General features: G+C 34.8%; 1 protein-coding gene across 8 annotated transcripts in view; it reads right to left on the bottom strand.

The window, feature by feature from the left end:
- The window catches only part of CREB5 (cAMP responsive element binding protein 5), a 268675-nt gene that overhangs the window by 155777 nt on the left and 97804 nt on the right, over positions 1-15094 (bottom strand). For all 8 annotated transcript variants that reach the window (XM_087918368.1, XM_087918363.1, XM_087918367.1 and 5 more), the window contains one exon: positions 7474-7646. In XM_087918368.1, the coding sequence (XP_087774494.1) occupies positions 7474-7646 (173 nt within the window). The remainder of the gene's footprint in view (positions 1-7473; positions 7647-15094) is intronic.

The following is a 15094-nucleotide window of genomic DNA, read 5'->3' as shown; positions in this document are numbered from 1 at the left end:
ATTACTTGAGTTTTATCCAAAAGCTATTTTCTTCCTTTTAAGTTTAGTTTTTATGTGCATTCTGATCAAAAGCTAAGGTAATGTTAGAAAAATTATTGCCAAATGAAAATATATTAGGAACAGGTCTTTCTTGATAGTGACATAAAATCTTTGTAACTGTTTCTTTCAGCTGTCATAATTAAATAGGTTTTTTTTTTAGTTTTGAGGTACTTTCAAAAATTTGGTTGAAAATGATTTAATATATACGTACAGCATATGTGTATAGTAGGATGTACAATATGAATAGTTATTATTGTATCCAACATTTTTGTTTGTTAAACTATGTTCTTTTATGTGGGCAACTGTATAACTTGCAACATATTTTATGTTGTTTTGCTGATATTATTTTGTTCATCAAAAGGAACTCTATGAAGACCTAAATATTTATCAGTACATGATCATCTTTGTGCACAAACTTCTTGTATTAGTGTTATTTGTGGTTGGAAATTCAGTTCCAAGTTTCCCAGAATTTGGTTTGATGAAGAATGTGATAGCTGATGCTTCATGAACTGATGCATGTAAGTCCAGAGGGGTGGGGGAACTCCATTGATTTCAGGCATCTTGTTGCTAACTTCTAAAAGTTAAATGTGTCTGGGAGTTTTATCTCACCTTGGTCAGCCACTTCCATGAACAATTTACTCTATCAGCTCAAGGACTGGGCCTGTGTGTGGTAATTTCTCAGCCTTTTCTCTTTTCACTACTTTGGAAACTTTCAAACCTATTACACAATGAAAAATTCTTCTAAAAGTCAGGCTGGATTTGATTCACGCTGAACTCCTGAAGCTGAAGTTTGAATGGTGGACCTATTATTTTATTTACCAATCTGACTATTCCCTATAGTATCTCCAATAATGAAGTCTGTACAAACAACCTTTTTTTAAAAAAATAGCAATGTCTAACTAGACAATTTTATCCAAACATTCACTAAGCATCATAACTAAAGTCTCTGGTATATACCTTTATAAGAAATTTTCCGGTTGCAAAACATGTGAATGTACTAGCTGATGACAAATTTGGATTTAGGCTTTTGATTTAAGGGTTAGGGTTAGGGTTATCACCAGGTAAAAAAATTATTTGGTTGCTTCAAGGAATTTATTTTGCAGACCTCCCTTGCTTAAGAGAGGATGTTTGAGAAAAGGGCAGCTACATGTATAGATTGTCAGCTGGCATGAATGATCCATACTTATAGAAAGTATTAAATGTATTGCCAGCTGAGGAAATTCTGCACTACACTTACTCTAAAAAAAAGTTTCATGGATATAATCTTTGCATTCTTCTTAGTTAACATTTTTTAATTAATGTCATAGTATACAGGAGGTTTTCTCTTTCAAACTCAAACTTTAGATAATAAACCTATCTTCATTTATACTCATGATACCATAATTCTTTTAAAGGCTAACTTAATCATGATCCTTCTTTGCAGGCTTACTAAACAAACAAGGTGTGATATATCTCTTTCCTGACAGACTGTCAGATCCATGGTATATGTTCAGTAGCCAAATTATGCTTAGCAGCCATGAAGGTACATACTCAGGTTACATCTGACATCATGAAGTATCTACTAAATCTGACATCATGAAGTATCTACTTAAAATGATCAGATTTCCAAGCAGAGAGTGCTGAAGTTGAAGATAACAATAATAAATAATGTCCAGATTTGAGGATTAGGACTTAGACAAAAAAAAACTTGTATAGCCTACTTAATCTCTCTGCACCTTATTAACAGTTTAGTTCCTTTTAGAGATTTAATTATTTTTATTTCTGATTTAATTATTTTTAATTTTGGTGTGTTTTTCTGTTGTATTTGTGTATGCTACATATGAGTAGTCAACAACCTTAAGGAAAATACTACTGATTCCCAAATAAAGTGAAACAAAAGTGCACTGAAATCTGTGGAAATTATTTCCAAATGCATAAATATATGGAACTGTGGTCCTTGTTATTATTATTATTTATTTCAGTGGTCTACAATTCAAAGCCATTGAGAAAGAGAAGATTTCTCAATACACCTCAAGACCCTTTTATGCAATCAGAAAGATTACATTTTCTACAACCAACTGAAATTTGCTAGAGCTGCTGTAGTAGGTGGTTATCATTTAAATTGCCCTCAATGTGTTCAAATCACCACTGATTTCAAAACACTATCATAAATTTCTTGACAAATTAATGAAAATGTTATAAATTAAGATTGGGAAATTTTTCAGGGAGTTGATTCTACTGCTAAGGACAGTGCAATGACTCAGTGGTTCAGATTCTGAGGTTGTCAGTTGAAAAACTGACAGCTAAGGCTTGAGACTCAAACACAGCATGATGGGTTGAGCTCCCATTACCTGCCCCATTTCCTGACAACCTGCCAACAGTTTGGAAGCATGCAAATAGATAAATAATTACTGCTCCAGTGGGAAAGGTTACTGCCATGCTGACAGAAGAGTCTCTCAGACAACGCAGGCTCCATCAGTTGAGAATGGAAGATAAGCACCACCGGTTGAGTCAGTCATAGCTGGCCAAGCGAAACCTTTAAAACTTAATTCAGCTGTTGGGTTCATTATTTCTCGAATCATAGTGCTTAAATAATTTCTTAGCACTGTATATTTTTGTTTTAATAAAAGTCAAACATCTAAAATAGTTTATTTACTTTAACTTGCTTTACTTTGTTGACTTCTCAAGGATTCCAAAGTCTTTGGCATGTTCATTTAATTTTCATCTTGTACGTCCCGAAATACTGTACTCAAATGCCAGCAACTCACAATACTAATCTTACATATATGTTTACAATGGGCACAACTCCCTAAATTTAAGAATTTGCCATCAGTTGAAAGATGGATCATGCCAAGAGGTCATGAGCCAATTTCTATGCAGAACTCTGGCTATTTTATTTTTTTTTGCTCTAACTTGGTATTCAGGGTGGGGGAGAACTTCTGCATTCCCATCTTACAAAAGAACTACCCATTACATTAAAACATGATGGAATTGTGGAAAATTTTTGCATGTAAATTAAGGACCAAATCAGCTTCAAAAAATTTGGGGAAGAAAATCATATGGGTCCTTGACTTATTTGAAAAAAGTAGTCCATAAAACCTAACAGAAATGATAAATTCAAGTGTAGATTATTTCATAGAAGTTTCCTGTTGCACAAAGGACAACCACCTGCTGATATTGTACATGTAGCTTAATTCAAGTTCAAGTGACTATTAAAATGTTTTAGCATCAGCCAACTATGAAAACAACCCAACACTGGAGAAAGATTATAGAATTAGTAATTTCCCAAAGAAATACTGGAGCTAGATTAGGATTGGGATCCTTCCATTGAATTATTTTACTACTTTGTCTACATTGTGCTGCTCTTCTGTTCTGTGTGTGTGTGTGTGTATGCATATGTCTGTCAATCTGTCTGTTTATCTATCTGTTTCTTTGTCTGTTTCTCTCTCTCTCTCCCTCTCCCTCCCCCCTCTCTTCCTGAGTAGCTACTGATGGATTCTTGATTATTTCCTTACCCTTACATGATTTTCTTCAGTTTTCAACTTTAATATACCTATTTTTTTTTAAAAAAACTTCATTTTCTGTAATGAGCATTCCTCATCTGTCAGGGAATTTAGCCCCTTTTGTGTCCTGGCTGCTTTGCTGCTTTTCAGAAAGAATACAGATAAAGAAGTTTTTTATTCCATTGTTCCTCAGTAAATCTAAAGATGTAAAAGGAATGTTCTCAACGAAAGGATGGACAGTGGTTGCAAAGAATAGGTTCTCCCCTGGAGTGTGAGAAAATGCAATAATAGGGATGGGGTAGGTTTAAGGATGCCCACTCCTGTAAACCAAAAGATTAAACCATCACATATCTTCATAGCAGATGCAAATATGTGCTGCATTGTAGCTTATGCAGACTAAGACAGAAGTGTTAGGAAGCAAATTATAGGTTATACAATTTTGCAATAAATTAATTAACTGCCCAAACCCAACCTTTAGATATGCCTCCCAAATATGTTTTGGGATCCTCTTGGGAACATCAAATATATAATTCTTTTAATATACATTTTCACAGATTTAGAATAATGCTGTTGATAAGAAAAAATAGCTAGTTGATAGAATTTAACTTCTCTACATCTTTCATCTCACCATTTTTAGACCTTCCTGATTATACAACAATTCAATACATTATATAAGAAAAAAAGATCTATACTCATAGATAGTAAAAACATTTTATATTTGAATAAAAATTACATGATAGGATGAAGATTGTGAAACTATATAATATGGACGGATAGGATGGAAGGAAGGAAATTCCTTTAATTAACATAAATTGTTCATAAACATAATTTTTCCGGTAAGAAATGCTACATTTCCACTGGAGAAAGAATTCTGTGTACTTCCATTTCCTTACTTTTAAAATTAACTGTTGGATTGTCCTAATCTTTACAACATGTTGTGTATTTGACTGAATTAAAGATTAAGAAATTTAGAGCTAAAATGAAAAAAGAGCGATTGGTTTATTTGATCAAGATTAAAATTAGACTTTTTTTTTTTGACAATTGTCTTTATGGACTTTTTTCTATACCAGAATTGAAAAGTTGATATGCCATAGATTTGCCTATAGATAAGAGTAGGAATATGAGATGAAGAGATATCTGTTCTCTTAAATTGAATAAAAAGTTCTTAAATTTGCTTGTGCTTGTTGCGATTGTTTGAAGTCATTTATTACTGTAATTTTATTATATTCTATATTGTTTTTACTTTTTCTTCTTTCTTTTTTTCTTTTACACAAGCACTTTTTTGGAAAATATATCAAATTATTCTTTACAGGTACACTTGTACCTATTCTGTATAAACAAGAGTACCCACAAGTAATGGAGATGTTTCTGTTGAAATGATAGAATCCGTTCTTGTCTTCTAGAGTTGTTTTTTGAGTAATGCACTAGTTGAACCCCAGACTTTCTGGAAAATACATATATATAGTGTTATCAACCTACTCCCAGCAATTGTTACCCTTTATTTTATTTTTATGCAGCTACCTTCTCTCTTATTTTGAAGACAACAACAGGAAAATTTGGAAAGAAAAATTAAATTACCAAGCACACCTAGTTCTTTTTCACAGAATGCAATACACATGCATCAGTTGAATCCCAGCCTTTTGCGGAATTAAAGGCTGAATGCAACAGCCTAAATGAAACTTTATCTTGCCATTTGTTGTTTTTATTGGATTGCAGCCAGTGCAAACATTTGCAGGTGGCCAAGCCATATTTTGACACTCAGCTATCTACAGTTGTGATTAAAATCAGAATACTGCTAAAGTGGGATTTTCTACAGCCTTCTGTTCCTGATTCTGTTCCCCCTTTAAATACACTAAGACCATGACAACACTGCTAAAAAGTTTAAAGTTCATGACCAAGCATATTTGTGCTGTTTGTGTTCATTATATGTTTTTAAAAAAATCTTCCCAAGGTATTACATTCTTCTAATTAGTTATGTGCCAAACAATACTCTACCATAACTAATCTTGCATTATATTAAAATAGAAACCTGAAATTCCAAATGAAATAGCCCTTTGTGCTTAAGAAATGTTAAAAATATGGATAAAATTATCAAAGTGAAATCATTTTGATTGTACTATTTAACTTTTCCCAGAAAGCTTGATCAGTCAAGGTAAGGAGTGCAAAAGGAAACTTCTATCCAAGGATTATGTGAAAATGAATACTGAATGCTTATATATGCAAAAAAATTAAGACTTTATATGTTTTATATTTCCCTAAAATTTTTACAGATTACCAATTAAATGAGTATTCAAGCGATATAAACATTCAACCTAAAAAAATAATAAGATGACTGACCCAACAATAATAACAAAACAGCAACATTCACTGAGGAATGTATGAATGAAAACATACAGGTACATTTGCTGATATAGAAAAATCATATGATAAAATGAGTAGGCATGAATTTGTTGATACTATATGCTGATTTTCCTCAATTTTAGCAACTTAAAGATGTGTAGACTACAAATCATAAAATTTCCTATCCAGCAAGAGAAGTTAAATCAGAATATCCCCTTTGATGTTTAATGAATTCAAGCATGTGTATGGTTAATATTTCCGATTATATGAAAAGTCTGTGACTTAGAGATGAAAATGGATCCATACTTTGTAATATATGAAGTGTACTGCAAAGCATAGATACAGCAGACTCTATATCTACCCAGCGCAGATGATGCCAGATTGTTGGCTGAGGTGATGCTGAATGTACACTTGGACAGAATATACACTGTCGATGGATGTTTTAAAGTACATGGTGATTAAATACAAATGGGAGTGACCAGGACAAAATACATTAATATTAAAGAGAGAAAACAAAGTCAAATGTAATAAAAATATATGAAGTGTGAAGAGAGCGAAAAGAAAGAGTGAATCAAAAACATGGTGGCTTAAGATACTCAAAAAGTGAATAGGTTTAAAAAATAACAAAAATGTATGAAGCAGTATATAAACATAGGGGAAACAATGTTAATTTATGAGAAATTGTGAAGTATGAAGAAAAGTGATGGGGTAAATTACATTTAGTTATATTTCTTTTTTTATAACCTGCCTTTAGTTCCTTTGGTTTATTATTTCTTACTTATTTCCTATAGTTTTCATAATGTTGCTTACTTTGAAAGGGAATATTGTAATGAATATGTAATACATAGTAGTAGCATTAATCACAATAAAATCATAAAATGACATTGGGAAGAAATAAAACTCAACATAACATGCTTATCTAAAAGCACCATAATAAGACATTGATATGACCTTCTAAGGCAGGAAAGTTCTGCAACTGAAGAACAGCAGCAAAAAATGATCTGTATCAATTTCCAACCTAAATAATATTGCTATCAAATATGTGAGCAGAGAAATTCTTGAAGCAGTATTGACAATTTATAAGGGCGGGGGAATCACTAGAATAGGAAGGATAATCTAGGCCGGTGTTTATAATTTTAGCAACTCTTAAGATTTGTCGACTACAACTCCCAGAATTCCTCAAGCAGCAGGCCTGATCTAGGCCAGTAGTGCACAGTTCATCTAATCAAAGCTTAGTGTGTAAAATTATTTATGGTTGCTTAACAAGAGTTGATCAAACACATACATACCCTCTTATACATCCCCCCATGTATATGCACATACAGAAAGACATACAGTGCATAAACAATGACGTTTTTATATTATACGCCAGAGCATCCTAGCTACATTTTATAAAGTATAATAATTCAGCAACAATGCCTGCACTGTTAGAGATATGTATATATTTAAGTTATAAAAGTGACAATAAAAGATAAAGTTCACTCTCCACACCTGGTGTCATATGCTGGTGAAGCCATCAATACAAACAAAATGAACCCTTCTTCTACTTTACAGAAATATTAAGTGAAAGTTTGCATCCATAATATTTTAGAATTAGTGAGGATGTACTTGCCCAATCTGCCGATTTGTTGAAGGTGCTTGTGTTATGACTGAACTTGATTGTGGTGACGGCATGGCTTGTTGAATCACAATGCTGGTGTCGTGGTTTGGCATCCTGGGATTAGAGAGCTGGTGCACCCCTGGTGCTGCCATAGCATCTCCCACACGGTTATGCATTGGAATATTCTGTAGAAAGGAGAGGTGGGAAGAGACAGAGAAAGACGGAGACAGAAAATTAGATGCTAACGTTTGCTTAGATTTTTCTTATATTTAAAACTACAGATTGGCCAATAGGATACACTTAAAACATGTTGTTGACCAACAGTGTTTCAACTGATTTTATTCTAGCCAGCTCTAAAGAAATGATAATGCACTGCTTTTACAGTGTAAAATGCTGAAACTAAAAATAGATAATATATGTAAAAATAATTGAAAATACTGTCCAGAGTCATAATTTCTAATGCAGACATTTTGTGCCTAACCATTGCTTGTGTTCACTATATATTTCATTTGAAAATGATTTCCAAAAGTTGGTGTAAAACATCTTGATTTACAGCAACATTCTTCCCGATGCTATGTTTATTGCATTGGCAATAAACATCATTGTGCAACAGAAGAGTATTATTTGACTTAAGTTTTTTTGTTGCTGTTTTGCTATTGTGCTATCAGTAATATTTACTAATGAATAAATTTTAGGTGTAATACAATATTAGCTCAGAGGATGACTTAGTTCAGAGAAAAAAAGAGATAGATTTGAATATTTCTAACTTAAGGCTAACAAAAGGAACCATCTCAAAGGATGAGACTCTTGAGTGCACATATAAAGTTTACAAACATAAAATTGTACCTCTTACACCTCTATCCACTATTGCTAACTGCAAAATGTTGCATGGTAGGAGAAATAATGTGCTAAATGAAGAAGAAATGTGTGAATAAAGCTAGTGTTTAGTTTTAGTACAGTTCAGTTAATCAATAAAGCCAAAATTTGTGTGGTTGTAATAGGGAGGGGAGAAGCAAAGTTTACAATAGTAGTAAGAGGCATAAGAGGCTATCAAATGTGTGACATATTTAGGGTTATTGTTTGTCTTACATAGAATTTGATGTTTCCTTTTGAAATATTCCAATTAATTATTATTCTTTACTGCAGAAAAAAGAACTTTAATATTTGTGATTTATATAAATAAGCTTGGTTGTTTTCTTGTAGATATTTCATTACCAAATTAAGTAACATTATTGGTGGTGGACAGAAATGGGGTTTGCCCTATTTATATAGTAGTGGTGTGCATTTTCAGTATTGATAGTTCCTTGTTTAGGGTGTTGTTGACTGTTGTTTGTTTAAGTTGGTATTCCTTGATTTGGAGTATTGTTTACTTCTTGATAATTGATCTAGTATTAATCATGGTGATAGCATCTGCTAATCTGGGTATTAATTGTTGGTGAAGAGATGTTTTGATCTTTTTTTTTCTCCTTTGGGTTGGTTCTTTTTTAAGGATTTGTTTAATTAGGTTAAGCATAAATTAAGGTCATCAGTCTGGATTTTGTTTATTTTAAAAAAATTAATCTATAGTTTTAATATTTTAATATATTGTAATTATTTTTCTTTTATAATCTGTGAGCTGCCCAGAATCACTTTATAGGGGAGATGGGTTGATAAAAATTTAATAAATAATAATAACACATCTTTATAAATATTTGCATATGATGCCTTAATCTCACACCCTAATAACTCTTAAAAGTTTTTTTTCTCATAGCTCTCGTTAACATCTTACAAGAAAATGTACTTCTATTTTTTTTCAAAAATATTTTTTTTCTGAAATTCTTAATAATGGAATATGGTGTTATTGGATTTATTTAGTTATGAAGTAGCCAAGATGTGTGTGTGTGTGTGTGTGTGTGTGTGTGTGTGTGTGTGTCTTTCCCATGTTGATCTTTTCAGACTGGGGAATGTAGGAAACATACATTCTAAAGATCTAAACTGTATTATTGGCTGGAGATGACAGGCTAAATCATGTTTTATTGTTTTGGTCTTTTGTATGTTCTTGTAAAGTCATCTAGAATCAATGGATCCTTAAAATCAATCTTCCACAGAATACACTATAAGCAGGGGTAGGATTCAAATTTCTTAACAACTGGTTCTGTGGGCATGGCTTAAATTGTGGGGGTGGTTTGGTGGTCATGTGACTGGGTGTATGTGGCTTGCTGGGTGGGCGAGGCTTGCTGGTCATGTGACTGGCTGGGCATGGCTTGGAGGTCACATGACTGGGTGGGCATGGCCAACTTTAAGTCATTTGCTTGGGTGTTGCCTGTATGGGCCAGGAGGAAAGAAAGATCCAACCTCTGTTTGTGTGTGTGTGTGAGAGGGAGTGGGCGGGGGTTAGTTTTTTAAAAAGCCCAGAGGAGGGGAAAAGATAAAGTTGTGCCAAAGAAATCCCAGGGTGTGGGCAAAGAAAGAAAAGGAATCCCTGCTCTGAAAAGGGAGTACCCTCCCAAGAAAACAAACGAGTCAAAAGCTTATTTACTCATACTTTTAAACATTAATTTAACAGACATTAAAAAGCAATTTCATTTTCACTTTCCCAGGTTCAAGTCTCTTTGCTTAACATATGTGATATGTTAACTTATTTATACCCCTCTATGTTGTTAAGCACTAGGAATTCTCTTCTTAACTAGATTTAAGAAAAGCATTAAGTTAGTGGTAATCTTCTATATCTCACAGGCAATGAATTAGTATAGATTCTCTCTCTCTCTTTCCCTGTCTCTCTCTATATCTTGCCTCTCTCTTTCTTTCCCTCCCTGCCACCCCACTTTCTCTTTCTCTCTTGTCTCTCTTTCTCTCCCTTCCTCTCTCTCTGTGTGTGTCTCTCTATCCATGGGAGCGGGGAAGGAACCTCTGAACTGGTGATGGGGTGATGGGAATCTGGTGTCCTGAAGACCAGATGGCTGGCTGGCGAAGACTTCTCATGAGGAGGAAGAGAAGTGAGCTGGAAAGAGATTTGACGGGCGGCAGAGGGGTGCAGAGGAGCAGCGAGGGCTTAACGTAAGGAGGAAGAGAAGTTTGCTGGGAGGAGATTTGAGAGGCGACATGGGTTTAGTTCTCTGCCTCCGTGGTCCAGGCAGCCACGCAAGCAAGCCATCTGCCGGCTGCCTCTAATCTGCCTGCCCACACCCAGCTACTGCACCCTCAACCATGCTTCCCCCTTGCCTTTCTCCTTGCCACTCCTGGCCAATGGTGCTCATGAGTAAACTGCAGTTAGGAATCTCAAATACAGTCAAGAGTGTTGTAGCCACTGGCTTGGGCTACTAAACAGGCAGCCAAACTAAGTGTGAGAAAGACCCCATCTCATCACTGGGAGTCCAGGCGTCTTGGTGATTGGCAAGCAGCTGGGCTCCCCAAGAGATAAGGAGTTTGCAGGAGACTGGTCTACCACTGGCTACAAGTTCACAAAGTTCATTCTCATCTGTATTTGAGATTCCTAGCTGCAACAGACAGCAAACCTAGCCAGGGTTGACCTCAGCAGCTTCTCTCTGCTGGAGAGCTGCCCGACTTACAGCTCCAAGCCCAAAGCAGCAGGCTTCATGGGCTGCCTTGACCCAACCAACTTTGGGCTGTTAGTGGTCCTTGGAGGATGTGCTCAAATTGGCACTGAGACCAGGGCCCCAGGAGGGCTTAGGCGAAGACTTTTTTACAGCTTTCTTTCTGCCTGGCAGAAGCAGAGATGGGCAGTTGGCCCAAGAGCACCCAGCACCCCAGCGCAGCACTCTCACAAGGGCTGCCCTGATCAAAATGAATTTCCATTACTGTATTACTATTGTTATATTTCAGGAAAGAATAGACATTTCTGAGAAAGGTTCAACATCCTTGGTGGTACTTTGATCTAGGTTGTTTTGTTGTAGACATTTCACTACCCAAACTAGGCAACTAGCCCTGATGACATTACCTAGTTTGGGTAATGAAATGTCTGCAAGAAAACTGCCAAGCTCTGAGAGCACCAGAGACCCTTCATTTCAACTATGACTTACCAATATTTGCAACATATTTTCATGAAACCATGGAATTTCGAGGGAGAAGCTAAACTATCATTTTATGAACATTTAAAGAATTAAACCCTGCTTGTCCCTGTGTCATGTGCTGTATCTCACAAAAGAAATAACAATTTATATCTAGGAATAGTGGTTAAACTTCTGCCCAGACTCTGTAGATTCTGATGCTGGGCCCAGAAAATTTTCTGTAGGTTTCTTTTAATTTTACCAAAAAAAGGGAGAATCTGTTCTAGAAATTATTTCAAAGCAGACTTTTTGCAAAGCCTTCATAGATAAAGGATAGATGCTGTTGCACTTGTTTCATTGCAAAATTGGCCAAGAAGTATGTGCAAGTGTACCACTTTTCCTCATATAAAACACAGATTTAGACATCCTGCTCTCAACTGAACTTTTTCAATGGTGGTGCAATTATTATTGTGGGTCTTGTGTAGCCCTTGAGTAAATGTTGGAAGTTTTCTCTTCTCTGGGACAAATTCTGAAAAAAATTGTCCATCCAATGTCTTAGTTCACAGGTTTAATCAAGACTTCAAAACAAATGCTTGTGCCCAGTTCTACAGATACCATCGGACAACTCTGAAAAGTATGCCCCATTAATCAGCTTTCACTACTCTGATTAAGTGACTAGTGTGAATACTTTCATGGAATGTATCATATTTATGGAAACTGTATCTGATAATAGCACAATTGCCAGATTTCTAAGACCCCAAAAGTCACAATTAAATTTGACAAAACTCCCAACCTTCCTATTTTTTCTCAGGATTGAACTTCAGTACCAGTGTTATAAAACCTGAGGCAATCTTGCTTTATTTTATTTTAGTGCAGGCACTTTGCTCTGCTATAATAACGAACAATATACAAACTGAGAGTCTTCTAAGTAAATCTTCTAGGTAAAACTTCATCTGCCAGATTTGAAAATAAAATCCCAGACAATATCCTTCTATTAACTTAGTCATAATTGGGGGAACCTTATTATCTTCTCAAAGGGAGGCTCATCATACAACAACCAACACTACTTAATCATCCTAGAAATATTGTTATTTTATAGCTTTATGCTGCCCAAAGTCACATTCTGTGAAGTAGCTGAGATATAAATATGATTTTAAAATAAATAAATGCAGCACATTCTGAATAGCAAAAACTATGTCATGATCTCATTAAAAAGATGCTTATATTTCTATATTTCTCATTACAGTTTGCATTTGATTTGTGGTCCAGCCCAAAAGAAAACAACTATGTCTCTGAATAGCATGTAACCCTTAGATCACTTAGAGAACACACATCTGAATTGTGACAGCAAAATACCTAATTTTAAATAGTAGATTGTCTTGCACCTTCTCCACTCCAAGACTAAGATGGGAATGGGTGTTTTAATCCTCTATAAACAAACATTCATTTCTTCCCATAGCTTTCCAAAAACAAATTTCATGAATTATCTTTTAATGAAAATGGACAAAATGTATCCTTTATGAAAAGCCCTTGGACAAAACTCTCTCTCTCTCTCTCTCTCTCTCTGTAACAGCTGGTAATGACATATCAACAGAACAGATTTGCAGTGCTTTCTAGAATAAAGTCTCCTTCCTTTGTGGTCTAAAAGAGTTTTTTCATTTCTTCTCCAGCAAGCAATTTGTGTAAACTTTACTAACTCCTCTGATGTGATGGCCTGCTCAAAAATGCAATAGATTTAGTGTTTTTCCTCTTTTATCTTAATTTCTTTGACATGATCTAATTAGTGGTGCCCTCTAATTATCAACAGAAATGAATAATGAAAGATGCCTCCTGTTTTCCAGATCCATCTATCTTTCCATTCATCTTCTTTTTGAGTATCTGTGCAGATTGCTTTCTTGACATGCAATATATGCCAGATGTAACAGCAGAACATTATTTTCTCCTGCTTTGGATATATTTTTGTTTGTGATTTTTAAAATTCTAATTGAAAGAAGAAACTTTTTAAAAATTCATGGAACCTAGTGTCCCCAAGCATTCAATTTGTTCATAAAAATATATTACCTTAGGGAAAATATATGCTGCCTTAGAAGATCCTAATAAAACACATTTCAAGTTTTAAAAGAAGAAGCCCTATACTGCGTAGACTAAAGGTTATTTATTTCTCAAACAATCAAATGTCTGAGATCATCATTCAATCAGCATTCCACACAAAGCACTTCTTATGTTCCAATGAGATTTCAGCAGTACTAAATGTGTACAGCACAATTAGGGTCATTTAGTATAAGGCACTCAAAGATAACTGCATAGCATCCTGCTAGATGAAGGCTGAAAAGCAGGGAATTAAACTGAATGGCCAGCTTTTTATTTATATTTGAGTTAATAACATTGAAGTCGTATATGGATTTTGCTTTTGCTCTTGACATTGCCTGATGTGTTTATAAACAGGAATCTGGAAGAATGTCAGTAGTGCAAACTGATTTCCTGTTCTAAATGTAATTTTTAAAAGCAAACAAACAAGATTATGTCTGCTAGTGAAACATTGCAGGCTACCCTGCTTTTTATTGTTTGGTATTTTTTGTCAGGCAAATGCAATCCATTTTCTCCCAAAAAGAGATGTTGACAAGGTAGATTCAATTAGTAGTAATTAACAGTAGTCCATGCAGATCTATTTAAAAATACTGGAATAACAATTTACTTTTATATACTTTTTTCAGGGGTTTCATTATAAACAATGATGGTCTCTTTAATTTAAGCATATATCCTGCATGATTGAAGTTACAGACACAAATTTACCACACTAGTCTAGCGCTGGCTAGTACAAAAATATTTTTCAACTTCCAAATCTAGGAGAGAGAGAGAGAGAGAGAGAGAGAGAGAGAGAGAGAGAGGCAGGCAGGGAGGGATGGAGAGACAGAGAGAAACAGAGGGAGGGAGGATAAGGAGAGGGAGGGAGAGAGGGAGAGGGAGAGGGAGGAGAGAGAGAATGAGAGAGAGGGAGAGAGGGAGGGAGGGAGAAATTGATGCTTCTAAATATTTTGTAAATTTTGAAAATCTGCCCATTTCTCTAATATATTATAGGAATGTGGATTTTAGCTACTGTCATCAGAGATGAGAAGATGATGATTGACTGCTGATGCTAATGTAGTTTCTATGCATCATTCTCATGTAATATTGTTTTTTAATTATTTATTATTGCTACTTTAGGATAGCAGTAACATAATATGTATTTTATTCTGAAGTTAATCATGTAAGCATTCAAATTATAGATAAGATAGGGAATTCCTTTAAAAAAATGTAACTAACTTCTCCTTCTGTTTTTTTGCCAAATCATGTCACTATGGACTTGTAAAAGAGTACCTAAGTGGAGTCAGCATTTTTTAAAAATGTCAGAGTAATGAGAACAGACAAAATCATAAATGAATATCCTGCCCCAAGGAGGGAATGCCAATATGTACACAATCATGCATGCATGTATACATATATGCATAATCATACAGAGCACAATTTTGTCTTGGTCTTCTATAGAAAACATATATAAAGCTCTTGAAGAATGTTGACCTTGCTAACCAATTACATTATGCTAATTTCTCAATAACTATAACTCTTTCAGAGACATTTACACTCAGAAAGATTTATGTTAAACCTTC

The sequence above is a fragment of the Pseudonaja textilis genome, chromosome Z (genome assembly GCF_049901715.1).
Source record: "Pseudonaja textilis isolate UNSWEBS1 chromosome Z, rPseTex1.2, whole genome shotgun sequence".
Classification (NCBI taxonomy): domain Eukaryota; kingdom Metazoa; phylum Chordata; class Lepidosauria; order Squamata; family Elapidae; genus Pseudonaja; species Pseudonaja textilis.
The sequence above is the reverse complement of the archived record's forward strand: the minus strand, read 5'-3'. Positions and strand labels throughout refer to the sequence as shown.